The 27,830-nt window shown below is 42.9% G+C and overlaps 1 protein-coding gene across 2 annotated transcripts; it reads left to right on the top strand.

The window, feature by feature from the left end:
* The first annotated feature begins 435 nt into the window (after positions 1-435).
* Positions 436-27,830, top strand: LOC126521205 (mitochondrial intermembrane space import and assembly protein 40-B). Of its 2 annotated transcripts, none has more exons than XM_050169822.3 (3): positions 436-627; positions 21,593-21,682; positions 26,986-27,830. In XM_050169822.3, exons 1-3 carry the CDS (start codon positions 606-608, stop codon positions 27,327-27,329), a joined length of 456 nt encoding a protein of 151 aa, XP_050025779.1. In that variant the 5' UTR covers positions 436-605; the 3' UTR covers positions 27,330-27,830. The 2 variants fall into 2 exon arrangements, with proteins under 2 accessions (XP_050025779.1, XP_054921706.1); XM_055065731.2 differs by lacking the exon at positions 436-627 and adding an exon at positions 12,098-12,120.

Below are 27,830 nucleotides of genomic sequence, written 5' to 3'. Positions count from 1 at the left end.
CGCAAGACGCCCCTAGGCCCAACGAGCAAGTTCGCCAAATCACTCACGCAAACCCGACCGCGACCGCTATCCCAAACAAAAATAAAGAATTATCACTCCCTACTCCATGTAATAACCCGAAGAGCTAGCTGAAAGAATTAAATAAGCCTATCAAATAGGTCCCTCCTACCCCCTAGGCCTCACGGGGGAGCCGCCACCTAGACAAAGCCGGTCTTTTTCTTTCTCTATGCGTTTACTACTCCTACCAAGAATTCAAAATTTGCGCCCCTACTCCATGCAAAAAAAAAAACACTTCAAAACACTAGCTAATAAAGATAAAAGAGTACTTAGCTACGAACGAAGTCCTTCCTGTTTTAGCAGCGTCATCTGGCGTCCACCTAGGTAAGTTTCCTGCGCTGCCGCTGTTTATTTTCGAACCACTGCGGAAGGTACAGTTTCCCTTCTCTAAAGTTGTGTGTCCGCTCTACCGGCCGGCCAGCGTAGGTGGTGTCCGCTTGGTTCTGTGGCTGTGCCAGCGCGTTGCCGTACGGCTTTTTCGCGGAGCAGCGTGTACACTGAACTAGTGTTACGGGACCCCAGCTATAGTATACAAGCGGGAAAAGCCAATGTCGTACTGCAAGAACTTCGGTGAGTTCTGACGCAACGGGTGGCGAGGAGTTCGCTCACGATGCGGCAGTCTTCGTCGGTTTAAATATATATATTATATTTCAGTGATCGCACCACGTCGCGTAATTCAGCCAAAGATACATCTACGCTTTGGCTGCACTTTAGGAAGCAGTCTTCGATAGTGCCGCGCGAGTTGCATCGTGCGAGTGCAGCGCATGGCCAGGCCTCTATTTTTTGGCATGGCAGACATTGCAGCGTGCACGCCTCGCGAGACATCGAGAAGTTCAGCCCTGCGAGCTCGGTCGTCTGCTGCTAGCGCTTCGGTCTATTCCGCAATTTGTGGCGAAGGGCGTTTTCATTATCGCATACGCGGTGGCAATGAAGTGGCGACTGTGTGTGTGGCGTTTTCGTAGTGTCACACGGCGCACTTTTGATCGCGATCAAGCCAGATTTTTCGTTGCTGGGTTTACGTCTGACAGACTTTCCCGCGCCTGCAGCGCTCGTACTGAGTCAGTCATGCCGGATTATACCTTTCTCGCGCCAGCGCTCTACCTTAAAAAGAACATTGTTGATTTTCCTGGGGGAGCAGTAGAGGTAGGGTAGAGGTAGCGGTAACATGTTTAAAGAAGCGGTCGGCGGGAGCCGCAGAGCTAGCGAAACGGTCCGACGTACTTTTAGGCACAGCTAACGTTACTATCTCAGCTGCTCTCTATAGGCCTCCGTTTGCATGTGCCCTTCTGTAGCAGTACTTGCGAAAACTTCTATCCATCGTGGCGATGAAAAAAGTGCCCGCAACTTCTACAACACCAGTCAGAACCTTGACCAAGACTTTAAACGCATCCTAATCACAATCCAAACATTAACTTGGCTATTGTAACAAAAGCACGAGACATTTAGTGTGTTATTGCACATCGTTTTATGTCATGTGTGACGTCCCAGTGTTGTGCATATACTGTTTTCAAGTCGGTGGCGGATTGAACAATTCTATTCCTTGAGCTGGATTGCTTGAAGTGGCAGACATTATTTGCAGAAGAAATGAAGCAAATTACACAGAAGTAAACTACAAATAAATATCAATAAAAGCAAGTGCAAATATTTAGGCCCATTAACAAGACAATAAGTGTTGATGGAACTGGTTTATTCTAGACAGCCAGACTTGAACAGGTGAAGTTATAGGTGTCTGCTTTCAAAATTACTTATCTTGGAATATACATGCCAGAAAGCTAACAAGTGGACTAATAATAATAATATCATTATCAAAAATGAATATACAGGGAAATTACGAGCCCTGTTGGATCTGGAGGACAATCTCAATTGCTGTCCCCCAGATTTTGGACCTTGCCGTTGGGTGCGGGAGTTGGTCGAGGTTGAGGTGGACTTTGTGATGAAAACTTGAGGTTTATTTACATTATTTACAGTGAGAGTACAAAGAAATTAAATTAGAAAGTCATTACGGGCCAGCAGCAACTCGGACGCTGCGGCCCGTGGCAAGAAGCTCGAAAGAGATGAATGAAGGAATGCTCCCTTGCTGCTCCCGGTCTCTGGCTTTTAACCCCTTCGGTGTCTCGAAGTCACGTCACGTTCGGCCTATCGCCAAGCCCGCTCAGGTGTCGTCATTTTCGGCCAATGGTAGGCGCCCGTGCGAGTACGTCACATTCGGCTCAGAGGGTTACTCCTTGGGCTCCAATTGTCCGAGGGATTATTTGTCTGCGGTATTGCCTTCCCGGTCTGCAACTGCCTTCACAAAGGCGGATGGGGGGATGCTGCCAGGGCTTCACGGTACATTACAGCCGTCTTGCCCCAGGACCCACGTTACCTGGAACAGTGCCAGGCTCTCGCTGCACTTTCGGGAAGAGTCAAGCAGTGAATAGCTCCAGATACGGCGCACGAGGTGGGGGACGCCAACTTGTTTGCACGTGCCGCGCCTTGGGAACGTGTTAGATGTGCTTCTGCGCTCCTCAATTAGCTGTGACGGCATTCGATGTGGACTGGTGAACTCGAAGAAGGCTCAGGAAAAGGTCCTGTATCTAACAGCCCACATAAGCCACAGGTCTGTGTGCGGGGCTTGGCAGTATTTGTAGTAGATGTGCAAGTTACAGTCAATAAGTTACCATTAAACAATGCTTAAAGTAAAAAGTCTATAAGGTACAAAGTATACACATTCACAAAGAAACAGTACATTCATAACAGTGTGCACATTTAATACAGGAGAAAACAAAACTCTGTACTCACAAGTTTTGTGCCTCTGTAGCAAGGTTTTTGGCTTCAGCAACACAATATCATTGGGTGGTCCTACTGCATTAAGCTAAAATGGAACATAAAATGCATGTATTCTTCTTCTATATTTATTTTATTTATTTATTTACAGATACTGCTGTCTCAATACATGAGACATAGCAGGAGTGGATACACCAGAGATTAGATCAAAACAACATACAATGAATTTGAAACGTAATTACAAAATGTGGTTAGACAATTCTTTCAAAAACTCTTCATTAGGTTTTTCCCGCAAGGAACCAGCTAGGTTGTTCCAAATTTCAACAGTGCTTGGAAAAAACGAATACTTAAAACAATTTACAAAAGACTGGAAAGGAACAATATTAAGTGGGTGTGAACGGCGCGTGGCACGCCCAGTGGGATGACTGAAGGAAATCGGGGCATCAATGCAACTTTGGCCGTGTACAATCTTGTGTAGCAAAGTCATACGTTCAAGTGTGCGTCGATGAGCCAAGGGTTCTATTGATAATGCGCATGCGTGAGATGAGGGAGAAAAGTTGCTGTCATATCGGCGAAAAATGAACCGTATTGCTTTCTTTTGTATGGCTTCAAGCTTGCTAATGTCAAGTGCAGTGTATGGTGCCCATACCACTGAGGCGTACTCTAGTAATGGTCTGACGAGGGATTTATAAGCTGTTAATTTGCAGTCCTTAGTTGAGAATTTGAGGGTTCGCTTTAAATATCCCAGTTTCCTAAGTGCCCTAGCGCAAATTGTTTCAATATGAAGATGCCATTTTAAGTTTTCAGTGAAGGTAACTCCAAGATATTTGAAGGTAGTCACAGAGTTTAGGTAGTGCCCATTGTAGCTATAACTGAAATTGAGCGGCTGCTTTTTATTAGTGAAAGTCATTTGTACAGTTTTTTGGTAATTAATACTCATTTGCCACGCATTGCTCCAACCACAAAAGGACGAAAATACATTGTTAAGAACCTCTTGATCTCGTCTGTTAGTTACTCTGGTATAGAGCACGTAGTCATCAGCGTACAATCGCAGTTTCACTGGTGTGTGCCTAATGACCTGTGTGACATCATTAATATAAATAATGAACAGCAGGGGCCCAAGGACTGAGCCCTGTGGTACCCCGGAAGTGACTGTGGCCGGCGATGACTGCGCGTGATTAAAGGTAACATACTGAGATCTTAAATGTAGCCAATCAGCTATCCAGCCGAGTATTTTGTCATTGTTAATAATTTTACTGAGCCTAAGAAGAAGTTGTCTGTGACACACCATATCAAATGCTTTGCTATAATCTATGAATATGGCATCAACCTGTCCTCGATTATTTAGAGCCGAAGCGATGTCATGAGTGAATTCAATGAGTTGAGTAGTTGTAGAAAAACCAGAGCGGAAACCGTGTTGATTCCGCGACAATATATTATTAGTAGTTAAATACTGAAGGACATGTTTGTGAATTATGTGCTCTAAGAGTTTGCAACAAGTACTTGTTAACGAGATAGGCCTGTAGTTGGAAATTAGTTGCTTATTACCCAATTTGAACACAGGAATTACATTGGCGATTTTCCAAATGGTCGGTACAGTACATGTCTCTAATGACTTACAAAAAATTATGGTTAGGTAATGAGCATTCCATTCTGCATAGCGCTTCAAAAACATGTTCGGTATACCATCCGGTCCGGCACCCTTAGTAATGTCGATGTTCAAGAGAAGGTTGTAAATACCGTTATAGCTAATCTCATTTCTTGGAAACGGAGCCATTTCCTGGATAATACCAATGTCGGGGGTGGTACCATTGTCATCTCCAAACACAGATTTGAAATAGCCATTAAACGCCTCCGAGATTGTCGAAGGGTCCGAACAGGACACATCATTTATTACGAAGGATGACGGGCAGGAGGTAGCAGGGTTGATGGTTTTCCAAAACTTAAGTGGATTATTTCTCATAAAAGAGGATAATGTGGTATTGAAATAGAACTTTCTAGCCTCACTCATTTTTGCTTTTAGTTCAGATTTAAGTGATTTATTTAGGGACTCCCCGTCATTATTTTGTGCATTCCGTCGCTTTCGCAGTCGCTTAATGCGACGTTTGAGTTGTATAATTGGTCTGGTATACCACGGGTGTGTAGCATGGCGTTTTATATTCTTTTGAGGAACAAATTGCGCTATACACTCATTAACTATACTATAGAATTGGTTAGTCAACATATCAACGCTGTAGTGTTCACTACAAGACACAAAATCATCAAAACATGATGCAAGTTTAGCAATAATAGAAGTGTCGTCAGCACGCTCAAAATTCAGGACAGTTTTAAACGTTGGTCGTACTGGTACACAAGCAACATTTAGATGAACAATAACAGCCTTATGGTCGGAAATTCCATCAACAACACGGCACTGATATCCATTCTTTACCAGGTCATCATTGACAAAAACAAGATCTAAGACAGAATCTTCGCGCGTTGTATCGACAACCAGCTGCGATAGATCGAAAGCTACTGACATGTCAATTAACGAATCACAAATTATCCTATCACGGCCAGTTGATGATAACGAATGCCAATCTATAGCGGGTGCGTTAAAGTCACCGGTTAGTATCAGTTTAGAACAGTTAAGCTTTTGTCCGACAATATAATCACTGATAGCCGAAAAAATATCAGGGGCGGAATTTGGGGGACGGTAGATAGCACCGATAACAATAGCGAGACCATCAAGTTTTAATTTACACCATATTGATTCAACATTTGGAAGTTGAGGTAGTAAAGAGAATTCCATACCACTTTTAATAAAAAGTGCTACTCCGCCACCACGGCCAGAAGGCCTGTCTTTTCTTAGAACCGTGTAACTAGGAGGCAAGAACTCATGGTCAAGAATGGATTCGTTTAGCCAAGTCTCAGTCACACATATAATTGATGGAACATGACATTCAATTAGCCAGTTAAAGTTTTCAATTTTATTAATGAGACTGCGTGCATTTAAATTCAAAAGCGTGAAGCATTGCTCTCGAAACTGTCAATCATTGTCTATAGCGGTCGAGCGACGGCTTTCTCTAACGATAGCTTTTTTGCTATCATCCCAAAAGTACTGAACGTTGTCTACCAACAGATGATCATAGTGCAACCGGGCTTTTTGCGCGTTTTTCCTTATCTCAGCTGAATTCTGCCACAGCTCCCTGCGCACCTGCCTCACGCGAACAGAGAAGTCTTCATTTATAAATATTTTTGTGCCCTTCAACTTTCTTGCGTTTCATAGTATAGCAACCTTAGTTCTAAAATCCAGCAACTTAATAATTACAGGTCTTGGATTATTGCTCTTTCGCATTCCCACCCTATGACAGCGTTTGATATCGCTGCAGTTAATTTCAAGTTTCGATGTAATCAGTTCAGTTACCGCTTCCAGCAACTCCTCTGAAGATTCGCGGGAGCTTTCAGCAAGACCGAATATAAGCAAGTTATTTCTGCGGGACCTGTTTTCTAAATCGTCGTTTTTGCGATCCAATTTCAGATACCCGCAATGCAACATCAGCAATTGGTGCAATAGACTGCTCTATACCAGTTAATCGCTCTTCGAAAGATTCAACCCTAGAGGAAAGACCCGCTAGCTCTTGGCTAATTTTTGTTTGTCCTGAGAGTAATTCGAGCAACATTTTTTCAATGTCGGGGCCAGGGTTAGTTTCCACATCACCGCACAATAGCAACAGCATCTTTAAGAAATTTCTGAGAGAAAGAAACACATTCATGAGGACTGCAGGGGGGTCCGGCAGCAGCAATAGAAAACGATTGTCACTTCTATAGTTCTTGAAATTGTACTTCAAGCTTACCTGCAAAGCAGAACATAAGATATTGAAGCGAGTGCATTCCATGCTGCCGCCGGACCCACTGAAGAGTAGCACACGATGCGATGCTTTTATAGGCTCCAGTGTGTTCGTAGTTGTCCTGGTACCGTGCCATGCGCAGTTCGACCACGCATTGACAGTCCAGCAGATATGGTGGAAATCAGGTTTCTTCGCAGTATCCCTGCAAGCGACTTCGCCACACGAGCATTGACAAAGCATCCGCTGACCGGCCAAGAAGGTAGGCTATCGAGATGGCTTGAATAGGATGGGTCGTCCTGAACGCAGAAGTTTCCGGTGCATGCAGCAATCTGCAAAGCAGAACATAAGATTTTGAAGCGAGTGCATTCCATGCTGCCGCCGGACCCACTAGTAAACACAAGAGGTACCATGGATCTATTTAAACAGTGACCACTGGTTAACTTTTTTTTAATGTGTGTGTGTCTGAATGGACCACAGAAATATTTTTGCGTATGATATACAAAACTAACTGCTCCTTGAGGTCCACAATTTCAGATTGTATTGTGGCTGTCTGCGTGTCACCTCTATGACCTTGTGTTGTGTATGTTATCGAGTAGGCAGTTCCGTGCGAAATAGTGGTAAAAGTGTCCAATTTATGATGAGAAGTCGTACCATAAATGGGTAATCCATGCCGTAGGACTGATTCGCCTAGTGCTTGTAGATGTCACTGCAAACAAATGTGCGCAAATGACTCTCAAACAAATGATGCACAAACCCACAAACGGCTTTGCAGCCTGTTTATTATGAGTACTCCAGGAAATGATATCATCGAAGTTAAGGCCTAAGTACTTCACATTTGTACAAGTTTAACCAGAACACATGAACAGTTTGAGCAGCTCGTGTAATGCAAGAATAGTTAGATATGCAGGGACCTTTTTTTTACAGGCTGTGCTTTTACAGCATGTTAGTTATTTTTATTTGTTTGCATTGAGGTAGTAGTCCTCAAGCCAGTTTAACATCTTGCATATATCATTTTGTATTATACGAGGTCTATCCCAAAAGTTCACGCAGTGAGTCGGCAGAAAAATGGGAAAGGGCATAGCAGCTGCCCTCTTGCTCTCTCTACTATAAAGGACCCGCCTGACATTTAGTATGAACCAAAGTGCTGTAAGACAAGACATAATTTTATGTGTGCACGTTTTGTGCAACTCATTCGTTAATTGACAAACAGGCAGAAGAAAGGATCTGTATCAAGTTTCTTGTGAAATTGGGCAGTGTGCGGAAATTCTTTAAATATTGCAGAAGGCCTTTGGGAAGGATGCCCTACAGGAAGGAACTCTGTTCAAGTGACTCGACTTTTCTGGAATGCTGTGAAGACTGCAAGGACAATGCAACATCATGATGCCCCTCCACCATGCAAAAATGAAAACTTAAACCATGCGCATTCTCTTGTGCTCAGCGACTGGCGAATGACTATAAGAATGATTTCTCTTGGTTGGGAATGTTGTCCATTCAATAGATTTTTACTGAAAATTTGGAAATAAAGAAGGTTTGCACCAAGGTGATGCTAAAACTGCTGACTTCTGAGCAAAAGCTGTGACAAAAGGAATGTTGCATTGATTGGAAAGCCTCTTACAAAACAGCGATGAAGTCTTGCACAATGTCGTCACCGGCAACAAAACTTGTATTTATGAATATGACATCGAACTGACATTGCAGAACCAGGAGCTGATAAGAAAGATGAGCCAAAGCAAAAGAAAGAAAAGGAAACCACGGAAAACCAAAACAAGAATGAGTCATATTGACAGTGTTTTTTGACTCACAAAATTGCATACCAGAAATTTGTACCTGAAGGTCAAACTGTCAATGCACTGTTCTACCTGGAGGTGCTAAGGCATCTCAAAAATCGTATGCTGTGCATATGACGAAATTTTTCAAAAGATGGGCACTGGATTCGGCTCCACGATAATGCCCTTACGTACTCTGCATTGGTAGTGTGCATGTTTTTGGCACACTTTTCCATCACTGAGGTGAAAACAACCTCCCTACTCGGCAAATTTAGCCCATTGCATCTTTTTTTATACAAAGCATTCTTTGCCCCATTCTGGGCACAATGTGGTAGGTAGTAGGTAGGTTCCTGTCTTGCCTTGTATAAAAACAATGTGTGCCAATGGTGGAATCTCTGTCCTCAAGCACAGCAGCCCAATGCTCAAACAACTAGGCCACGATCACATGCACGCTTCTCTCATACCAACGCCAGCTAGCTCTTTCAAATATTTGGCATATGTGTCTCGTGCCACTTTCTCGTTTTTGTTCCTCATGACAGCTCACGCTGTGGGACGCTGTGTTAAACTGCACATTCTTCAGGATCAGCCAGCATTCCCCAGAACTAACGCTATGTAAAAACTGTAAGATGTTATGCCAACTTCATGAGGAGCCAAAGTTAATTATATTTTAACATTTTTCTTCGCCAGAATACAAATGTCATCATTTTAACATAGACCAGTGACGTAAGCATAGGTACGTACGATTATATAACACATAGTTGCTGATGTCACAACCCATGTTTCTCTCGCTAGTACCACGTGACATGAATATAGGTGTGTAGGTTTGTAGCTTTATGTAACATGTAGTGGCTGATGATGCCACAATCCATGTTTCTCGCTGTCTGCAGAGTGCATTTGCAGAACTTAATAATCCAGATGTAGAATGGCCGAATTAAAGAGTGTGCCGTTTCACCATACGACCGCTTTCAACATGGTCATCATTGGCTGCTCTCACCAAGCACGCATCTACGCTAGTTAGACAAACATGTTGGTCCACCTGGTAACACTTTGTGGAACCCCAAACAACGCTGGATTACCAGGTACCTGCAAAATGCTTCATATAACCGATTCCCATAGTGGGTGGGATCTGCACAATTTTTGTTCCCAAATGCAAACTGGTGCACCAAGGGCACCGTTTCAAGGATGTGACAATTCAAAAGGAACCATCACTGCTGAAGTGTTTAACAGAAGGGGATTTCCAAGGGTGCTTCCAGCAGTGGAAGAAGAGGTAGAAATACTATTGTCTTATTGGTTAGTATTTTGAAGGCGACCACATTGATGCACCTGAAAATTAATTTTTTTAAGCATACTGCAGAAGCTTTTAGGACAGACCTTGTACATGTACCCTCATCATAAGTTGCACATGGTAGAGCAAAAGCCGTATCATCAGTATACATATTATATATATTTAAATGAAGTGGGAACAGAGAAAGGGTATTAATAAAAATATTAAATAGCGGCGGGCATAGTACTGACCCCTGTGGCACACCAGAATGGTTGTCGAGTAGAAATAAGGAAAAATGTTGAAAGTGAACTCAGTCAATTCCATGAGAGATTGAAACAGGTTGTACCATATTTTTCCATGTATAACTCGCTGCCGTGTATAACCTGCAACCCCAGTTAAAACAGCTCGGTAAGAAAAGGAAAAATCGGTGCCCCTTCCAATCCGTGAAGGCGATTGAACAGCAAAGCTGTTTCAGTTACGAGTGTTACACCATGCAAGTCCAACTTCGCAAACAGTCTATATTGTAGGTCTTTTGTTTCATCATTCTTTCACCTCATTTTCACTTTTGCGTGGTGAGCAAGTTTTGGAGGGATCTTTTTTTTTTTTTTTTTGCAGTTCTCCCAGAGGGATTCTTTTCTTTTTTTTTAGGTTTCTGTTTGTGTTTTGCCATGCTTTCTTTGTGCATGCAAGTTGCTCCACCCCTTTTTTGCGCGCCAGTAATGAGAGCAAGGTGCGAGCGCTGCAATAGTTTTGATGATTGACGTGGCTGCTGGCACTCTTGCGCTAGCAAGAAGTGGCGGAGGCCTCGCACTTCGAATATCGCGTTTCAATCACTGGAACTGTTCATTGGCCGCAAGCTGCCAGCATAACATTTGTTTCTTTCGTGGCAGGGTGGAATCAATCGTAACTAAATTCTGTGCCGATCTGGCTTGATCGTCGAAAATGCACCGTGTGACAACCATATAGGATTTGTGTATAAGATAGTATTCTCACAGGGGGAAAGAGGTCACTCCAACTCTTTTCCCCTTGTTGAGCTCTTTTTTTCCTTTCCCACTAGGTTACGTGGCCCCTTTTTAGTGAAGTCCAACTATGACAGCACGGGGTCCACATAAACAGCTTTGCTGTAAATGTATCCGCACGTATACTCCATGGAAATAACTGCATATGACGTGAAATTTTTTTTGAAAAACAGTCTCCATTTGCAGATACACGGTTCGTCCACGTCGTACCTTTCACCAGCGGCTCTGTTCCCTTCATTCTTCGGTGATGCTGATAAAGCTGGATTCCCACGCCGAACGTTATTGACCCTTTTCACTGCGATCCCTTGGGCGCTGCCATGTTTGATCATGTGGTGGCGTCCTTTGCTTGCCTCACCGACTCCGTTGCCTCCCTGTTTACAGTGGATGCGTATGACGCCGCTGCGGCTTAACAAAACTGTTTCGGGAGACATCGTAGGCAGTGACTAGATGAACGACATGAAGCTTTGGCAACGGCTACAGAGAACATGCAAAAGAGCTTTCACAGCTGATGAAGCTGTCCAAACAGCGCGAGTAGCGTATATGGTCCTTGTTAAAAAAAAAAACAGGGATAAAGATGTGTTCCAAGCTATCCAAACTTCCTGTTCATGAACTGACTCAGAATTAGTGTGTTTCGCTCATCGTTTATTTGGCAAATATTTTGAAGCAGCGGCTTGTCACATTTCTGACTCAGTAAAGTCTCTTGGCGCTGTCACTGTCTGATTATTTTCTGCCTAATTGCTCGCAGGTGTGCTCAGTTCCGATAGATTTTTTACTGCTGTGCACAAAGTTTGAAACTTAGCTATATTGTACATTGTAATATATTGTACCTTGTAGCAAAGATGGCTTATCGCTAGTAACTCGCTTACTCTTGTGGACTGTCACGATTCAGTTTCGACCATTCCTGCGCTATCAGTGTATTCCTTCATTTATTGTGCGTATGTAGTGTGCATATGTAGTGTGCATATATTCAGGTGTGCACCCATTCACTTATTCTTTACACGTTAGCGATAGAAAGGATGTAAGTTTCCGGGCCAGTTGGGGTAGATGTGTGTAGATACAGTGCGCAAAACTTACTTTGACAGGAAGCGACACTACTTCCTTTGTCATTGTTTAACAAACGGTACTCACTCATGCCGACATTCCGGGGCTGAAGCCCTTTCTTCGAAGATTAGAGATACAACAATGGCAGATACGAAAATTTCCTCGAGGAAAGCCGTACATTTCAAAGTGCCGCTAGCATGTATGGACAGCTGCTGCAGCGGTCCGCGAACTTGGCCACACAGATTCATTCCATTTCTTAATGTGCCCGTTACTATTTCTGCAGCCAACTACTGCACACATTTTCAATCCACATGATTGGAGCCAGTGCGTTAGCGAAAACTCGGTTGCATTTTCGAAGCTGATCGCACAGATGCAAGGTAAAAGCAGTAATGGATTTGTATTCATGTGCTGTCGCTGAGGCTGCGAGCGGCGCGGCACCAAAAGCATCATCTCATTTCTCTAGAACAAACTGCTCCGCGAAAAGGGTCAATAGCGGATGAATCCGTCGCATGATACGTGGCATGAATCGGATCACTTCGCAGCTAGCATTCACATGACAAAGGATGAGCTTGCAGACAAAGCTGCCCTCATGAGCAATGGCTATGGAGCAAATGTGACAGAGCCGCTAGCTACTAAATGTAATATGGCGACCCGTAGAGAGGAGGATCGTGGACCACAAAAGAAGTGAAGGGAGCTTCAACACGCACAAGTGGGGAGAGGACGGGGTTTCCTAGATCACGAAACCTTAAATGATGGAGAACCTAGCCTTGAGGTGTGCCTTCACGGAAGTGCGGCGCACGCTGTGTGAAAGAAATCAAAGGTTGTTGGGCGGCGATGAGTCTTATAAAATGTGATTTTTCTTGAATTTGTGACCATGCTCAAGGCCATGCAAGTAAAATATAGCAAATATCTTTCTTTGCAGCAAAAATATATGTAAAGGGGAAGGAGGTCATCGCATTTTCTGGAAATTTGAATGAAGTACCTTTTTTTAAAAATTCCCATCAATTCTGCAGTTTTTAAGCTCTCTTCCTGCCTCTCTGTATATCTCAATGTGTTGAAATTTACAGCAGAGATAGGCCTTTCGGTGGCTAATAAACCCACACATTTTTATCCTAGAAACTTTGAAAGTAATAAATTTATTACTAAAACATAAAAATCACAAGAATGTTACTTTATTCAGAAATGTATATAAAAATAACCCTCTCAATCTCCTGCAGTGTCCTCGAAATTGTTCTCTGAGGACCACAGAATGATATAAAAAACGTTGCATCATTTTTATTGGAACAAAGTTACAAATGTTCAAATATTGCGTTTCAAGAGCATGACAGTAATGCAGAAATGAGCATTTCTTGTGAAAAGCAAATACAAGGATGCACTTTCCTCTTTGCTGAGCCTTGCTCAATGGCAAGAATGAGGCATTTGCGATCTGTGGAATCTTTTTGGAAAGAATAAACTGTTCGAACAAAATGCACTATATAATAGTTCATGACTTTAGTAGAGCGGCCGACATTCTTTGTCAACAGGCAGCAAGAAAATTTAGCAGCCTGCTAGTTTTCTTCCTGCAAAGTGCCAAAATAAAAGCTATGAAACACCGCTGGCACATAAACGCCTCTCTACTTATCTCAACTAATGTACAGTCACGTTGGAATGACATGAAAATGAAAAAAAAAAAGTGAACTAGAAGGCTAATTTCTCTTTCCGCACTTGCCACTGTGTATAACATGGGGGGCAATTCATTTGCACAGGCTTAGTTTTGGGCTCAGAGTGCACTTAACGCTTGGCTGTGCCCCAATCGCTTATCACATTTTGAAGTAATTAGGCCTAAGAGGCAGTGTTGATTTCTTAACATCTGCATTTCATTCTCACGTGTCAGTACCTAAAAATTTGTAACACGTGCTTTAATCTTATGTATGTCAGTGTACATAGTCTGTTACAACCACTGTGTTAATATTTTTTTCTTTATTATTTAGTGATACTGCAATCCCAGGAAGGGATTTTCACAGGTTGGGCATGCAGACACAAGCACGGATCAAATATTTACAAAAAAGCCAGAAAATTTGTATAAATTAGTAGTGCATCGTATTTTGTGTACTGCATCTATTAGTGTGGCGCATGTATTTCAAGGCAGATGAGAACATGTGATTTCGGCTGCTACAAGGCACCTGAGCCTCTGCCAGGCTTTATGGCCTTTGTCTCTTGTCCATATTTTTGTAAGAAAGAAAACGCTGACAAACTTCAAATGCGTAACTGACTAATTAGCTAAATTTCACTTATAAAATTTACCAAGCTGCTTTATTGCACATGTTTCAATTTACTTATTTTAGCCAGTTTGTTCGCAAGGCATATCCACTTGGGAACAAATCACGAGGATGACACTAGTTTAGAGAATATTCCCATAATGGGCAGTAAGGTGAATTGGTGTTCCAGTTATTTTTGTCATTGCAATGTGTATAAAAAGGTATTTTGTTAAATAAGTAAGTGGAATGACAGTGTACTTCACTCCAAGTTTGACAGTGCTTATCTCAAAACTGACATTAGTTTAAAAATTTGTTGCATGTGGATTTGCTTTGTGAACTTGGAAGCTACAATTTGTTAGCTGTAATATGTGTCAAAACCCCCGCAGGGGCGTCTGCGTAAGCAGGCGTTTGGTGTGTTGCGCCACCACGTACCCCAGCACACGAGGGTTGGACCCTCCCGCGTGTAGCCGTGCGCGGCTTAGCCGTGTCCGGGGAAAGGGGGATCCTGGAGGTTGAGCCGATGCCGGGTGTTCGGACCTTTAAGGCCCCCCGGCGGAGGCAACACACCTCTTTGGCCTCTGCTTCACGTAGACGGCACCCCCGGACTGACCCACCCGGGGGAAATCGGTAGTTGCCTTTTCCTGTCTCTCTCTCCCTCCAACCTTCGTCTTTCTCTCACTTTCCATCTTTCCTGTCTTCTCCTCGCTTCTCTTTACTTCCAATTTTTCCTGGCAGCGAGGGTTAACCTTGTGTGGGTGGCCAACCTTGGGTACTCCAGATTGGGTTATAGTAGCACCGTACAACTGGCGAGGGCTTGTCTTACTCGTAAGACTTGCTCCGTCCCCATGTTGGGCTCGGTGGTGGGCGGTTGGCGCTGCTGCCGAACTCGACTTCTATATGGCTTCTAGCAAACCACTTTCCCTTGATCGCCCTCTAAAAAGAGGGCGCACCGATGCAACGTTTCAATTCTTTTTGAAGAACAATCAAGAACACTTCCCTAAGTACCAAGTAATCCACAGTGAAGGCAACAAGAGCGTGCGTAAATTCTCCCCCTTCTTGGTGGCGAAATGCCTCGCAAACACTATAGGATCTGGCTACAAAGCTACAAAGATGTCGAATGGAGACCTGCTCCTTGAATTGAAGGATAAAACACAACACGATAAAATTAATGACTTGAAATGCATTGGCGATGTAGCAGTCACTGTGTCAGCACATCGAACCATGAACACCAGCCGTGGAGTAATCTCTGAAGATGACTTCTTAGACCTTAGTAACGAAGAGCTGCTTGAAGGTTTCCAGGACCAAAATGTGATCAAAGTAGAAAGAATCCTAATCCGCAGGAACAATGAACAACTTCCAACAAAGCACATAGTATTAACCTTTGGTACCAGTCTACTGCTTAGTACATTGGATGCAGGCTATATCAAAGTACGTGTTAGGCCGTACATCCCAAATCCTCGACGGTGCTTTAAGTGCCAGAGGTATGGACATGGATCCCAGACATGCCGAGGAAGGCAAACTTGCGCGAAATGCAGCTCAAATGAACATCAATCAGATACTTGCGACTCATCTCCACATTGTGTGAACTGTGAAGGAAGCCATCCAGCCTACTCCAGGACATGCCCTAAATGGAAGAAAGAAAAAGAAATCATTGCACTAAAGGTCAAAGAAAATATTACATTTCACGAAGCAAGGAAACGTCTTTCGTACTTAGATCACACAAGCTTTTCCGAGGTGGCGCGACGGGGGGCAGCGTCACAAATCCCTCGGGAGTCTACCGCGGTCACTGACAGTGGCCCGGTAATCACTCCGCCTGCCCCCCTGGTGGCTGCAGCAAGTGCTGCTCCATCAACATCGAAGGTGGAGCTGCCGACTCCGGTCCCGCAGGTCCCAAAACTAATCCGAACTCCACGGCCTGGGACGCGAGTTTCAGCGCCTAGTTCACGATCCTCCAGCGCCTCCGAGAAGGCTATGGAGGTCGATCAGAAATCACCGGCGTCATCGACGCCGAAAGATCAGCGCTCTCAAGAGCGCGCTAGAAGAGATAAAATACCTATAACTCCTCAAAGGAAGGGACCGGTAACCTAAACGGTTACCGTCCTTGTATACATATTACCTATCTTTAACATTTTCTCTTGAACACAGACAACAAAAACCTTCCTCAATATGGCTACACAAATAATTCAGTGGAATGCCAGGGGCCTATTTCGCAATCTAGATGATATCAAAGAACTACTTGCGGAATATCAGCCACGACTGTTCTGTGTTCAAGAAACACACTTAAACTCTACACACCAGAACTTCTTAAAACAGTACACAGTTTTCCGTAAAGATAGAAATAATGGTAATTCTTCTTCAGGTGGTGTGGCAATCATAGTCCAAAAATCAGTAGCATGCCAGCATGTATCACTCCAGAGTTCATTTGAAGCAGTGGCTGTTCGGGCTATATTGTTCAATCATCTTATAACGATTTGCTCCATATATATATCGCCTAATGAACGGTTTGACACAACAGAATTTGAAAAACTGATTGACCAACTTCCCGAACCCTATGTAGTAATCGGAGACTTCAATGCTCACAGCACGTTCTGGGGTGACTCAAGATGTGATGCGAGAGGACGGGCAATAGAAAACTTCCTTCTTTCTTCTGGAGCCTGTATATTTAACAAGGCAGATCCAACCTTTTACAGTTCCACACACAACACATATTCATGCATAGATTTAGCAATAGGGTCAGCGTCACTTCTTCCATACCTGGAATGGAGAGTTATCAGTAATCCATACGGGAGCGATCATTTCCCTACACTCCTAGAAACAACAAAGTGGCACGATGGACCAGCGTACCCCAAAAAGTGGAAACTTCAAAGTGCAGACTGGTCGAAATTCAGAAACATATGCAAACTGTGCCTGGAAGATGTGGACCACCTAGGTGTAGAGGAACTGGTCAGCTACATCACTGAACATATTCTCTGTTCTGCTGAAAACTGCATCCCTCAGTCCTGTACATATAAAATCAATCCAAAGCCGTGGTGGAACAAAGACTGCGAAACTGCAAAGAAACGCCAGAACAAAGCATGGAGTAGATTTTCACGCTACCCAACCACAGAAAATCTAATAGAATTTAAGCGGTGCAAGGCAAATGGCCGCCGTATTCGCCGAGTATCGAAAAGAGAAAGCTGGACACGCTACGTATCCTCCATAAACTCGTACACGGATGTTAGCAAGGTATATAACAGGGTACGTAAACTAAAAGGACAACGTCCAAATCCTTTTCCTCTCGTCAATGGCTCTGGTGAGTCAATAGATGACCAAGCAAACACTCTTGGCAAGCACTTTGAGAGAGTATCAAGTTCGGAAAATTATTCTGAAATTTTCTTAAAGCATAAAAGAATAGCTGAAAATATTCCTCTACATCCAAAAAAGTCATCAGAAGGGTACAATAGACCATTAACGTTCCATGAACTCAAGCTTGCCCTAGGCTCTTGTGGTAGCTCGGCTCCAGGTTCTGACACAATAACATATGAAATAATCAAGAATCTGCCTTATGAGACCCTAAACTGCATCTTAGGTCTTTACAATAAGATTTTTGCAACTGGTCATATACCTTCATCTTGGAAAGAAGCAATAGTCCTACCAATACTCAAACACGGCAAAGACCCTTCCTTAGTTAATAGCTATAGACCAATTGCACTGACCAGCTGTCTACTTAAGGTATTTGAAAAAATTATTAACCGTCGCCTTGTGTTCTTTTTCGAATATAATGGTATATTTGACCCTCACCAATCTGGCTTCCGAAGAGCGAGGTCGACAACCGATAATCTTGTTCTGCTTGAGTCAAATATACGTGACGCATTTGTACACAGCCAATACTGTCTATCTGTATTCTTTGATCTTGAAAAGGCATATGATACTGCCTGGCGATATGGTATTCTGCAAGACCTGTCGTCCTATGGAATTTGTGGTAGTATGCTGAACATTTTGCAAGATTACTTATCTCAAAGGAAGTTCCGCGTAAGAATTGGCAATGTATTATCGCGCACTTTTATTCAAGAAAACGGTGTTCCACAGGGAGGTGTGCTAAGTTGCACACTTTTTATAATCAAAATGAACTCTCTCCGCTCTGTTATACCACCAATGGTGTCTTATTCTGTCTATGTGGACGACATCCAAATCAGCTTTAAATCCTGCAACCTGTCCATATGTGAACGCCAGATCCAGTTGACTGTTAATCGGCTCACGAAATGGGCCGACGAAAACGGGTTTAGATTCAGTGCAGAAAAGACTTCCTGTGTGCTGTTTTCCAGACGTAGAGGGGTATATCCTGACCCTTGTATTACGATGCATGGGAAAAACCTGATAAATAGAAAAGAACAAAAGTTTCTAGGCATAATCTTCGATAGTAAGCTAACCTTCATACAGCATATAAAACAGTTGAAACTGAAATGTCTTCAAACCATGAACCTTTTAAAGATTTTATCTCATCAGTCGTGGGGAACAGATAGGTATTGCCTCCTGTCTCTTTTTAAAAGCCTTGTGTTGTCCCGCATAGACTATGGATGTATTGTATACCAGTCGGCTTCAAAGACAACACTTAGAGTACTCGATCCTGTATATCACTTAGGTATCCGTCTAGCGCTTGGTGCCTTTCGGACGAGCCCCGTCCAAAGTCTATATGCAGAATCGGATCAGTGGCCACTGGATTATCAACGAACATATCTGGGAATCACCTATGCAATAAGAATCACGTCACTAAAACAACATCCATGCAAAGCACTCATAAGTGATCAGTCCACAAATCAGTTGTACTTAAACAGGCCTTCACACGCCCCGCCGTTCCCGTTGGCAGTAAAATCTGTTGCGGAAAAACTTGCAATAGCTTTCACAGATCTGCAGGAAAGTGACTCTTCTGAACCCATCCCACCTTGGGAGCAATATCCTGTCACTTGTGACTTGTCCTTTAGAGAGCTTAAGAAAAAGAGTTGTCCAAGTGCCCTCATCCAGCAACATTTCATGGCTCTTGAAGACAAGTACAGATCTACTGCATTCTTCACTGATGCTTCAAAGTCTGCAAATTCAGTATCATGTGCAGCCCATGGCCCAAACTTCTCCAACACTAAAACCTTGCATAAACATAGCAGCATTTTTACAGCGGTATTCTGATCACTATTGACTATATAGTACAACACAAAATAGAAAAGTCTATAATATACACAGATTCCTTAAGCGTTGTCACAGCCCTCTCCTGTGGCAAGGCAAGCCGAAACCCTGTAATTAACCAGCTCCTTAAACAGATCCACGTAGCGCATAAACAAAACCTTGCTCTTGTTTTATGCTGGGTGCCAGGCCACTCTGGTATCGCAGGCAATGAAATAGCGGACAAAAATGCTGGGGAAGCGGCTCATCGGGATACAATTGATGTAAGCTGGGTACCTGGTGTAGATATGAAACCTGCGGTACGAAAGGCGCTCCATAATCATTGGCAAGCTGAGTGGGACAAGGAAGTTGAAAATAAGCTGCACCTGCTTAAACCGCAATTAACGAAACCTTTCCCATTGAAGCTTGATAGACACACCGAAGTTACCCTGGCACGACTCAGAATAGGTCACACTTATGGCACACACAAATACCTTTTGACTGCAACTGACCCACCGACGTGCACACGCTGTGGTGAGAACCTAACCGTCCTACATGTCCTCATTCAATGTCCTGAACTTCACCGACACCGATTGGCTCATTTTAGAGAACTATACTCACACCATATACCCCCCCATCCCTCGATGTTCTTATCAGAGGATGCAATATTTAACTATAAAAGAGTGCTTAATTATCTTGCGCAAGTTAACTTTCTCGACATCATCTCATACCATCCTAACCTTCAGATTGCGCCTCACAGGTGAGGCACAGTCTGATGCACAAAAGTATGTCTGAGCTCTTGCACTTCTTGCGTAGGCAAGAATTGTACAGCAAGGGACTCGGACAATCCGCAATAATTTACCATGTGTGGCCGTAACCAATGCATTTAAGGCTTTATATTTATCTTCGTGGTTATTTTAGAATTCATTCACTAGTATTTAAAGATATATCTTACGTGTAGGCCTCTATACAGCCTTTATTTTAAATCATTGTCCTAATCTCACAATTTTACTAATCCATAACACATGTCCTGGCGCTCTTTGGCCTTAGATGCCCTTGCGCCATTAAACATTAATCATCATCAATATGTGTCAAAAGTAATTAGTTAAAAAGTTGGTTAGTGAAATTTTGCTAATCAATCAATTATGCATTTAATAGCGCAAGTAATGTGCTACTCTTCCAGCAACCCAGCTCAAGAATTAGAATTGTGTTGTCTGCCACAGGCAATTTATAAAATTTTGTATCACTCACTTTTAAAGGGCCCCTCATCCAACCCCATGGCAGGTTTTAGTTACAGTGGAAGTTGTATAAAGTGCTGCCTAGGCAGTGTTTGACCCAAAACAATTTTTCGGTCAGTTCACTTTTCAAAGTGATAGACAAAATTTAACCATGTTGCCAGGAGGCACGCGTCACTGTAAAAAGACACTCTTTCCCTTTGCCTAGACTAGTGTCAGCAAAAAGCAACCTTCCTTTCCTGCCTTCTCCCATACTGAAAATAAGGGACCGCATTCGCCTCCTTTTATTCCTAAAGTGTAGCTTTCTTTGCCTCTTTCTTCGACTTGCTGCTGCTGCCGCCGCCACTGCTGATGCTGCTGCTTTTCTGCGACACGGGGCCATTAATGCTGTCGCGTTAGTACATGACAGGTATGTGGCACTAAGGAAAGACGACCTGAGAAGTTTGTGTCAACATTTGCACCACGTCGCATGTGCACGATGCCCTCTGGACGCCGTAACTAGGCGTGACCCCCCCACAACGGCAGTGCAGGAGCTGCAGTGCTTGTCTCTGTGCTCACCCACAACAGCAGCGACAGTAGAGGGAGGAAGTGGGGAGAATGTTAGCGAGAGAATAGAGAGAGACAGAGGAGGCAGTTCTGTGAGCTACAACGCTACAAACCAGAATGGCGCCTTAGCATGCACTTAGTACCGAGGAGACAGAGGCTCGCATAAAGCATAGAGCAGAGCAGGAACAACAAATACAAGCGGAACAGGCAAGGTAACATTTCATATCACGTTGCAACTGTCGTAAGCCGCGATATATCACCGCCAAATGATGTGAATGAACACAAACAGCAGAGAAAGCTTCCCTTACATCGATTCCCACAACGCGTGGGATCTGCATATTTTTCCCTCTTCTTTTTTGTTCTGCAGTGCATTTCCAAAGGCAGTTTTGCACATAGGTGATTTACAGAAATCACGTGCCACATTCGATGACGTTGCAAGCAGTGCATCTTGTGTTAGAGCCATCTATGTATGTGGCTTTAACTTTCACTCGAAGTGTGGCTCCATTGAAAAGAAAAGCTTGTAGCCTTCTGTTTCGGGTTTTTGCACCATGCAGCCATTTCGTACTTTGAAGACGCAACCGAAACTGCATGATCTACTTGCACGCTTGTTTGTTTGTGATGCCCAAGCCTGGTGAGGGGCCCTTTAAGCATACAGTATAATTGCTCTTCCGTGAATACTTTTTTTTTCCATTTAACAGGGAAAGACCGAGTAATTTTCATCACTAAGGAAGATCACGAGAAACCTAGCACAATACAACTGCCCGATGACCCAGACGATGAAAAACGAGGTAAAGTGCCTGTGGCACTTTTCGTTTCACTGCCCCTCTGGCCTTGTCTATTCATTTATTTGCTTGGGTGTGTTACTAGCATGCTTTTGGCCTCATAATCAGAATGTGGTTCTCACACGTAAAACCCCAGAATTTTTTTAAATGCCTTTGGCATGGCATAGTGGCCATGCTATAACCAGTACTTTCATGTAAATGACAATATGCACAGGACATATTTGAGTCGTGGTTGCATTGTGTGGCATGTAATATATAGTTGAACACCTTTATAATGGAGCTCTTAGGACCCCCAAACTTATTTGTTAAACAGATGACCTTGTAGAGATCGCACATTGTACTGCTAACAGAAGCGCCAGCCAAGCACATCCAGCAAAAGAAAATCCTTATTTAACATGAATTTGAAAGATATTTAGTGAATGAAGTCGCTAATTTTCTATTTCTAGTTCAAGGCTTCAGCGAGTAGCCATAAGCCTGTTTCATGTAAGGCTCACTCCTGGTAAAAATTCAGAAAAAAGTGCGTGCAAGTGAGTGCAAGTAAATACAGTAACCTAATTTGCTATTTTAGAGCATTAAATCATTTGACTTTGGCACTTTCACTGCTGCTGAAGCATCACCAGTTTGTATAGCAAAGAAACATGAAATAAAAACATGCAAAATTTGCATAAAATCTTTTATGGACGAGTGTTGCTTACAGGCAATAAATCAGAAAAAAAATTTCTTGCCGTGTTTGGTACCAAGTAGAGTTTCTGGCTAAATGACTTTGGCCAGCACTGAATGACAGGCAAGCAATCGTCATATGTTGGTTTAGAGTGCAAACACAGAATGAAGAAGTTCCGCATGCGACTCTTTTTTTTTTTTTTTTTTCAAAGCATGGTGAGAGGAAACTGATGCAGGATTTCCAGCTGCAATGGTATTGCACATGTAATGTACAGCAAATTCAATATACACGTATGGTTAGCATATGCAGACCTCATCATCAGCCTGGTTACGCCCACCGCAGAGCAAAGGCCTCTCCCATACTTCTCCAACAACCCCGGTCATGTACTAATTGTGGCCATGTTGTCCCTGCAAACTTCTTAATCTCATCCGCCCACCTAACTTTCTGCCGCCCCCTGCTACTCTTCCCTTCCCTTGGAATCCAGTCCATAACCCTTAATGGCCATCGGTTATCTTCCCTCCTCATTACATGTCCTGACCATGCCCATTTCTTTTTCTTGATTTCAACTAAGATGTCATTAACTCGCGTTTGTTCCCTCACCCAATCTGCTCTTTTCTTATCCCTTAACGTTACACCCATCATTCTTCTTTCCATAGCTTGTTGCGTCGTCCTCAATTTAAGTAGAACCCTTTTCGTAAGCCTCCAGGTTTCTGCCCGTAGGTGAGTACTGGTAAGACACAGCTATTATACACTTTTCCCTTGAGGGATAATGGCAACCTGCTGTTCATGATCTGAGAATGCCTGCCAAACGCACCCCAGCCCATTCTTATTCTTCTGATTATTTTCGTCTCATGATCCGGATCTGCCGTCACTACCTGCCCTAAGTAGATGTATTCCCTTACCACTTCCAGTGCCTCACTACGTATTGTAAATTGCTGTTCTCTTCCGAGACTGTTAAACATTACTTTAGTTTTCTGCAGATTAATTTTTAGACCCACTCTTCTGCTTTGCCTCTCCAGGTCAGTGAGCATGCATTGCAATGGTCCCCTGAGTTACTAAGCAAGGCAATATCATCAGCAAATCGCAAGTTACTAAGGTATTCTCCATTAACTTTTATCCCCAATTCTTCCCAATCCAGGTCTCTGAATACCTCCTGTAAACACGCTGTGAATAGCATTGGAGGTCGTATCTCCCTGCCTGACACCTTTCTTTATTAGGATTTTGTTGCTTTCTTTATGGAGGACTACGGTGGCTGTGGAGCCGCTATAGATATCTTTCAGTATTTTTACATAAGGCTCGTCTACACCCTGATTCCCTAATGCCTCCATGACTGCTGAGGTTTCGACAGAATCAAACGCTTTCTCGTAATCAATGAAAGCTATATATAAGGGTTGGTTATATTCCGCACATTTCTCTATCACCTGATTGATAGTGTGAATATGGTCTATTGTTGAGTAGCCTTTACGGAATCCTGCCTGGTCCTTTGCTTGACAGAAGTCTAAGGTGTTCCTGATTCTATTTGCGATTACCTTAGTAAATGGTTTGTAGGCAACTGACAGTAAGCTGATCGGTCTATAATTTTTCGAGTCTTTGGCGTACCCTTTCTTATGGATTAGGATTATGTTAGCGTTCTTCGAAGATTCCGGTACGCTCGAGGTCATGAGACATTGCGTATACAGAGTGGCCAGTTTCTCTAGAACAATCTGCCCACCATCCTTCAACAAATCTGCTGTTACCTGATCCTCCCCAGCTGCCTTCCCCCTTTGCATAGCTCCCAAGGCTTTCTTTACTTCTTCCGGCGTTACCTGTGGGGTTTCGAATTCCTCTAGACTATTCTCTCTTCCATTATCATTGTGGGTGCCACTCGTACTGTATAAATCTCTATAGAACTGCTCAGCCACTTGAACTATCTCATCCATATTAGTAATGATATTGCCGGCTTTGTCTCTTAACGCATACATCTGATTCTTCCCTATTCCTAGTTTCTTCTTCACTGCTTTTAGGCTTCCTCCGTTCCTGAGAGCATATTCAATTCTATCCATATTATAGTTCCTTATGTCAGCTGTCTTACACTTGTTGATTAACTTCTAAAGTTCTGCCAGTTCTATTCTAGCTGTAGGGTTAGAGGCTTTCATAAATTGGCGTTTCTTTATCAGATCTTTTGTCTCCTGCGATAGCTTACAGGTATCCTGTCTAACGGAGTTACCACCGGCTTCTATTGCACACTCCTTAATGATGCCCTTAAGATTGTCGTTCATTGCTTCAACACTAAGGTCCTCTTCCTGAGTTATAACTGAGTTATGTTTATAATAGTTCCAAGCAAAGGCATAGGTGGCTTGAGGTGAAGACCATTTCCACTTTTCTGCCTGGTGTGTTATTACCTGTTATGCTTGGTGGGTTATATTTCTTCCTTTTTGTTGATTATGCTTATTCTAGATGCATTCCACACATCTAGGTGGAAAATAAACATTCTGGGAAGATATTTATATGTCTCATCCTTAACCCATTAGCACCCAGTGTACCTTTATAAGTATAGTACCATTTTAATTTGTAAATAATTAAAGACCAAACATACAGTGTTCCTTGGTACGCCATTTGCTAAGAAGGGTCCTGCAAAGACGACTGCATTGTTTTTTGGCAGCTGCATGATGTGTTTGATCTATTCATCGCCAAACTTGGAAAAGTTCTGAATATAGCAGGTGCTGCTCTACATGCAGCTTCGTTATTTTTTGTCAAGCATAGCATACGCTTCTCAAAGGTGAAGTTCTTGGGTAAGTTTTAGAAAAGAAGGGTGTGCTGAACGCATGAAAATACATATTTATACCATTGCAAGAAAATGAATGCAGTTGTACTTTGTAAAGTACGCTGGGTCTATGTGTATGCTAGAGGGGTCTGCTTGATCTCGAAGCACACACCATTGTTTTTTTTTACCTGTATTTCGTTAAAGTATTTTTTGCTGGCCACAAGAACTTCAGAGACTTGCAGGAAAGAAATGTATTTAGAATTACTTCAACATTGCTATTATTTCTCTTGGTTCCTTTCTTGCTGCCGACAAAGATGACAATGCTGTTGTCTTCTCAGTCAATAAAATAGTGAGCAGCGTTAGAGTTCATTTAGATAAATAAAAACCATTTAGATATCTTATGAAGAATATTTAAAAGGAAAGATGATTTATGCATCCTTATTACAATTTGGAAAATGAGTGGGAGAGAACAGAAAACAATGAAGACTGTGTATATTCCTATGCCAATTGAGTTACGCAATAAAAGTAGGGCAACCTAGATTGGCGAACCAGACGTAGACCCCTTCATGAAATGACAGAAAATTCTAATGAAAGTGATGTGTAGCAATCATACAACAGGATTGCAATGCAAGAACCGACTGTCATTGGAGGAGATGTCATCAGTCTCTTGAATGTTTCAATTACCACTGAACCAAATCTTGAATGCTTTAGTTTTTAATGTCTATATTCATTGCCAATTATCATGTCTAGATCTGCGTCAGTAATATACTTGCATTGCGTGCGTCTCTGAAAGCAACAGCAAGCCCCTTCCTTGTTACTTGATGAATTCATGCTACACACTTGATAAGTAAAAACACCTCCATAACAAAAAAATATTTTCCACTAAAATGCCAATTTTGCTACCAGAAGGTTATGCGGGCTTGTGAAAAATTTCGTTGCTGCAAGCCTTCTTGTTTTTGGAAGCTCCAAGGTATAGCATATACATTTTGTGACGTACGTCAGGCTTTGCTCCCATAAAGGCCCAGTGTACTTCATGAAGTACACTATCGTAGCGGTTCAAAGAATAAAGTGCCACTCGCTAAACTTTCACAATGTATTTACAGTGTGAAAAGATAGTCTGACATGAAAAATCAACAAAATGTAACTGGTAGATCTTTCTTGGGCCTGAATGAGTTAAGGAATTGAGTGCCATTTTGTGTGGAGCTTGAAATGTTCAATTTTTGTCTTGCACTCAGTTTTCTGAAGAGCATTGGTGCCCCTACCTACAGCCAGTGCTTAAGGTTGTGGGGGGGTGACCTCTCCCTCCTGTTCTTTAATATATCTCCACTCCACCCCTCTTCGGCAGGTCTACTGTAGCGTTGCAGCACCCATTGGACAAGTGCTGGAAGTTATTTTATTACCAGTAGTACCTTGTGTGGGGCATTTCTAACTCTTTTTTTTGTTAATTATTTAATCATGACTAATCGGTTGATGTGGCATGAGCAAAAACAGCAAAGCAGGTATTGTCGCACTGCTTCATGCAATTCCCCAAGGCACTACGGTCACCACCATTTTGCTACCAAGATTTTTGGCACAGCAATACTGTTTCATGAGGCACCCGAGCGTGAAACTACCTTCTTGTGAGTTAGAGAAGGTTCACGTTGGTTTCTTTAGGTTACCAGTTGCCTTTCATTTTACTTGTGCATTGTGAGCACTGCATTATGCCAAAGACGCATGCATTTTGTCCACTATTGTAGGTAAGTAGGATATATGATATATTGCTGTAGTATCTGAGGTTTTCAATGAAGCAAGGCAACTAATGTTCTGTGTTGCAGCTAGACTTACTTGATTATAATCAAATAAGTCAAATAATCTAATGATCATATTGAATGAGGTGTATTGCACATGACCTTGTAATTTTTTTAGGCTTGATTCTTCCCAATGGTGACATCAACTGGAACTGCCCATGCCTGGGAGGCATGGCTACTGGCCCTTGTGGACCACAATTTCGGGAAGCCTTTTCCTGCTTCCACTACAGCACATCTGAGACCAAAGGGAGCGAGTGCTTTAACCACTTCAAGGCCATGCAGGAATGCATGTCTCAGTATCCAACCCTCTACCCCGCTGATGATGATGACGATGAACAGGCATCGCATAAAGCTAATCCTGGCGAGGAGGAGGTCACCGGACTGGGATACGCACTATCCAAGACAAGTGCTGTGACAGAAAATGAGCCACCGAAAGAGGACAAGAGAGTTGCTAGCCAGTGAGAGTGACTGTAAATACTAGTCTGTACATAAACAAAAAGGCTTTTGGCAAACACAATCTCCGTCATGCGTATTATCTTCCAAGTACGCTGTCACTTCGCAGCATTGGTAAGTTGCAGATTAAATCGCGAGATGCTGGACCTCGTGACAAGTCTCCCTTCCTATTGAGATGATTGTGTTGCTGTTGTCGGCATAAATTATGCAGCAACTGATGCAACATTAATAAAAGCAATTTCTTGACTAATGTTTTTTTATCTAGAGGATAGTTTGAGACCACTTGGAGTTAACAGTGTCCTTAAAATTTTTATGTAATCTTAAAGTATGTGAACATGCCATGCCTGTTTTGTAGTGCAGGCCAGCAGAAACAAATTGACACCTGTGGCCACAATCGTTTTTGCAAGTGCCATTGGGGGAAGTGCACTTTTCCCTCTTATGATGGTTGTGACATCCTGTATGCACTGCAGTAAAGTGTTAGAAGTAATAAATGTTTTGTTAGCAATCCCA

Source organism: Dermacentor andersoni, chromosome 6 (assembly GCF_023375885.2).
Source record: "Dermacentor andersoni chromosome 6, qqDerAnde1_hic_scaffold, whole genome shotgun sequence".
Lineage (NCBI taxonomy): Eukaryota > Metazoa > Arthropoda > Arachnida > Ixodida > Ixodidae > Dermacentor > Dermacentor andersoni.
Note: the sequence above shows the minus strand (reverse complement) of the source record. Positions and strands in the feature narration are given on the sequence as shown.

Excerpts from the sequence above, each read along its gene's own strand:
- LOC126521205 (XM_050169822.3), top strand. The coding sequence starts at position 606 with ATGTCGTACTGCAAGAACTTCG. Across the intron at positions 628-21,592 it reads GTCGTACTGCAAGAACTTCG|GGAAAGACCGAGTAATTTTC; the intron begins GTGAGTTCTGAC and ends TCCATTTAACAG. Across the intron at positions 21,683-26,985 it reads CCCAGACGATGAAAAACGAG|GCTTGATTCTTCCCAATGGT; the intron begins GTAAAGTGCCTG and ends TAATTTTTTTAG.